The following is a 4,288-nucleotide window of genomic DNA, read 5'->3' as shown; positions in this document are numbered from 1 at the left end:
TGACGGAGGGCGGGAGGCTGCAGGGGAGGCGGCTCCGTGGCAGAACGCGCTAGAGAAGTCGCTGGCTGTGCGGGAGTGATAGGAAATGAGTACGGTCACTGCTCCGGTCAGTGCGGACGGACCTTCGGTTAACACATACACTTCGGTTTTCTCCTGAAACATCAGTTTCTGTGGGAGGGGTAGAATTTGTAGGGTTTGATGTGCCGGGTGGTTTTTTTCCGTTTCATTTTTATAGCGCTCTTTTTATCTAAACATACAAGAAAATCTGTTTAATTTCTGATTGCACTCTGGTTTTATTAATGGTGCATTTAGTTAGAATGATCTTGGCTTACAGGATTATATGTTAATAACATGTAGTTTATATTTCTTATCAAGGGGTTTGTGAAAGTTGTCAAGAATAAGGCGTACTTCAAGAGATACCAAGTGAAATTCAGGAGAAGGAGAGGTATTACTAAATTCCCTGTAACACACAATTAAATGTCCTTGGTGAATATTCATTCCTACTTTGTTCATGCATTTTGCGCACTTCAACTGTTGTTTTTCAGAGGGAAAAACTGATTACTATGCTCGCAAACGTTTGGTAATTCAAGACAAAAACAAGTACAACACTCCTAAATACAGGATGATTGTGCGCGTTACCAACAGAGACATCATCTGCCAGGTAAGGCCTGCGGTGTTTCCTGCTGGCCTGCCAGCCTTGCCAGGGTGAAGTCAGCACAGAGAGGGAGGCTTGGAGCAGCTGGGGTTTCTTAGGCCGGATCTGCACAGTTTTTGTATTGTAAAACAACTCCTTAAAGGAGTACAGTCTTAAGTGTTACTACAGCTTCAGTAAAAAACCATTTGCATTGTAGGAAAGAAGTTTTACAAGTGTTAGCACTTTTTCTGTGCACATTTGCAATGTAAGATTGTGCTGCTTTAATGATGCTGGGATAAGTAGAACAATTTTGGGAGAGGGAAGATGTCTCTGGGGGTTTTTTGCGATATTTAAAGGGCTTCAAAAAGAAGCCTTTTTTTCTTGGCTGAAGACAACCAAGTTGACAGTGTGACCTGTCAACCTGCATTGACTTGTGCTGTATCTAAAGGGGCCTTCTGTTTTGAGAGTTCTATTTCCATGATGTTGTGTGGCTCATATGAAGCACTGAGGCCTTTTGAGGGCTGTCCTGTGAGATTAAGGGAAACTGGTAAATAACAACAGTAGGCATTTTCTCATGGTCATTAAGTATGTGGTTGTGTGCAGCATCATACGCAGTTCCTTACTGTGGCTCAGTTGTTTCACTTTTAGAATGCTTTGACTAATTTTGAAGTTAAAAAGTTAGGAATGCTTGTTGTATAATAAATATATGTTGTTAAGGTCAAGAAAGAAGCAGCTAGAAAAGTTTAACTTCTTTTTTCATAGAGCAGTTATCTGTTGAGAACAGTCAGTTCAGTCACTAACAAGGTTATTTTATCTTTGAAACTCAGAACAAAAATCGATGGTGGCAGGTGCTTACCTCTGACTGTTAGTGCCTTTCCAGTATGTAGGAATCCTGAAAAAATGGGACAACTTTTGGGTGCAGAGAAGAGGTGTGAGAGTCTAAAGCAGAAACATCTGATAGTGCTGCTGTCTCACAGCAGAAACATCTGATAGTGCTGCTGTCTCACAGGAGACCCCTGGGATGATGATGGTCTCAGACCATGATTAATAAAATCATTCCATAAGGTTACTAACAATGTTACCACAAACTATCACACGTTTCTTGCATTCTTTGAGGTGTATCAGAAAGTGGGACAAAATTCATCCCATCCATAATGATTCTTTGAAAGGTTGCCTTTGGAGGCAGTTTCTGGTCTCTTGATCTATGTGGAAAGGTAATCACTAGTTGTTGCTGACAAACATTTTAGCTGGCCTAATACAGATTTGAATTCTTTGTGTCTTTACTTGAGGAGTTGATTACTCCTTTTGCAGAAACAAACAAAAAAGCCACAAGAGGAGGGGAAAAACCAAACAAAAACCGCCCAACAAACGGTAACAGCACCACTCCTTGAGCTTGCATGCAGAGGTTGGCAGTTTTTTGCACACCTGGATCCAGTATTCCTGTCAGCTTGAGCAGGTGTCAGAGAGACGGTGCATGGAGCCCCAGTGGTGGGAGCACTAAGCTAACATTTGTTTTGTTGTCAGATTGCCTATGCCAGAATCGAGGGGGACATGATTGTCTGTGCTGCCTATGCCCACGAGCTGCCCAAGTACGGCGTGAAGGTCGGCCTGACCAACTACGCCGCTGCCTACTGCACCGGCCTGCTCCTGGCGCGCAGGGTACGTACAGGCAGGCACTGGGGGCTGCTGCTCTGCTTTCCTGGCTCCCTCATGGAAGGGAAAGCTCCCTTCCTCCAGTGGTGTGTCAGCCCACCTGGTCTTTGGGGTTCTCAGCATCATAACTTTTGCTCTTTACCATAATAGATGTGATGCATCTTGTGACTGTCAAATCACAGTGAAAAGTATGACAGCACGCAGTTGCAGCTCCAGCAGCACACTTTAATGTCGCAGCCCTTAAGTTTGGCAGTGGGAGGGAGGGAGTCAGGATAAAAATGTAAGAAATGTACCTTTCAGAGTTCAAAAACATGTAAACAGCAGCCATCCATTTTCCACAGGGGTTCATTAATAAGTCTTAAGTTCAGTGGTGTACCTGTTGGAACAGAAGGTTGGAACTTAACAGACACACTTACAGTGGTGGTTGTTATAAAGCTTTGTTACTAGTACAGGGTGCATAATTTTTGTAAAGAAATTAGTTAAAAATATGATTCTACTGCAAATTCACAAAGTAGTGGTGATTCTACATTTTTGTCAATAAATGGAAAGAATCTCAGCAGTACTTTTTCTTTTCCCACAGCTTCTGAATAAATTTGGCCTTGATAAGATCTATGAAGGCCAAGTTGAAGTCACTGGTGATGAATACAATGTGGAAAGCGTGGATGGCAAGCCTGGTGCTTTTACATGCTACCTGGATGCAGGTCTTGCCAGAACTACCACTGGAAACAAAGTCTTCGGTGCTCTGAAGGGTGCAGTGGATGGTGGGCTGTCTATTCCTCATAGGTAATATGTGTTACAAAGAATTCCTTCAGGGTTAACCTCAGATGCTTCTCTATGTGACAGTCTACTTACATGAATCAATTTATGTTGAAATAATTTTGTTCTGATATGGTAATGGTTATGTAATTAGGTTCTTGGTCAGGGGTTTTTTTGTTGGTTGTTTTTTAATCCACAAATGCAATTCTGATAGTGCTGCTGGGAATCTTTCAACTGTCAAGGTGTAGAAACTAAAGAGTTATCTTGTTGCTTTTACTAAAAAGCAAGTGCCCTTAACAGATCTTCAAAGGATATTTCCTTGGTTTGAATCATTACCAAATTGTGTGTAGGTATTAATTTTCACTGTGAAAAAACTACGAACCAGGTACAAACCCAACTGATGCTTGCTGCATTTGTCAGTACAGCCATAACTCTGAGCAGTCCACCTTCGTTTAGGATTTCCACATGGATATTTTGACTCTTACCTAACTGCTGCTTTCTGCTAGCAGTAGTGGAGGAAAAAAAATCTTGAGATCTTTTGTGTGTTCTCCTACCCTATCCCATGGTGTCCTGTTCTTGACTAATTGTCCAGGTTTTTTGACTTGGCTGCTACATGATGATACTTGCAGTGACTGAACACGCTGTAGTTGGTCCATGGTGTGTACATGATGTACTGCAGTGTTTCAAGACGGGACTGATGGCAGCCGAGATGAACTTAAAACTGCTATTTTTTTTAGAGGCTCCTATCCCTCAGTTATCTGTAGGAGAATCTGATGTGTCAGTCATTTCAGTGTGCATTTTAGCCTTTGAATTAGAGTCTTAATGTGACTGTACCTGCTGTTTGACAGCACCAAACGTTTCCCTGGCTATGACTCGGAAAGCAAAGAGTTCAATGCGGAGGTTCACCGCAAGCACATCATGGGCCAGAATGTGGCTGATTATATGCGGTACCTGATGGAGGAGGACGAAGATGCTTACAAGAAACAGTTCTCCCAGTACATAAAGAACAATGTAACACCTGACGGGGTAAGCTTTATCCAGCTGGAGCTTGGGCAGTAACAGAGATGCTGATAAGTCTTGCATAGGGACTTCTGTAATAATGAAATAAGTTTGATATGTAAAATTATGTGACTCATGTCGTATGTTACCCATGCAAAGAAAATACTTTTTCCTTCATTAAAGGCTCTATAATATAGCGTAGAACTTCTGAAAGTGGGACCTTTTTTCCCCACTGTGAAACTTACT

At 42.1% G+C, this 4,288-nt stretch overlaps 1 protein-coding gene across 1 annotated transcript in view; it reads left to right on the top strand.

Moving 5' to 3' along the window:
- The window catches only part of RPL5 (ribosomal protein L5), a 13,238-nt gene that overhangs the window by 7,176 nt on the left and 1,774 nt on the right, over window positions 1–4,288 (top strand). Inside the window, exons 3-7 of the mRNA XM_017729907.1 lie at window positions 375–445; window positions 546–661; window positions 2,159–2,293; window positions 2,868–3,070; window positions 3,892–4,069. Coding sequence (XP_017585396.1) covers window positions 375–445; window positions 546–661; window positions 2,159–2,293; window positions 2,868–3,070; window positions 3,892–4,069 — 703 coding nt within the window. The remainder of the gene's footprint in view (window positions 1–374; window positions 446–545; window positions 662–2,158; window positions 2,294–2,867; window positions 3,071–3,891; window positions 4,070–4,288) is intronic.

The sequence above is a fragment of the Corvus brachyrhynchos genome, unplaced genomic scaffold (genome assembly GCF_000691975.1).
Source record: "Corvus brachyrhynchos isolate BGI_N302 unplaced genomic scaffold, ASM69197v1 scaffold101, whole genome shotgun sequence".
Classification (NCBI taxonomy): Eukaryota; Metazoa; Chordata; class Aves; order Passeriformes; family Corvidae; genus Corvus; species Corvus brachyrhynchos.
The sequence above is the reverse complement of the archived record's forward strand: the minus strand, read 5'-3'. Positions and strand labels throughout refer to the sequence as shown.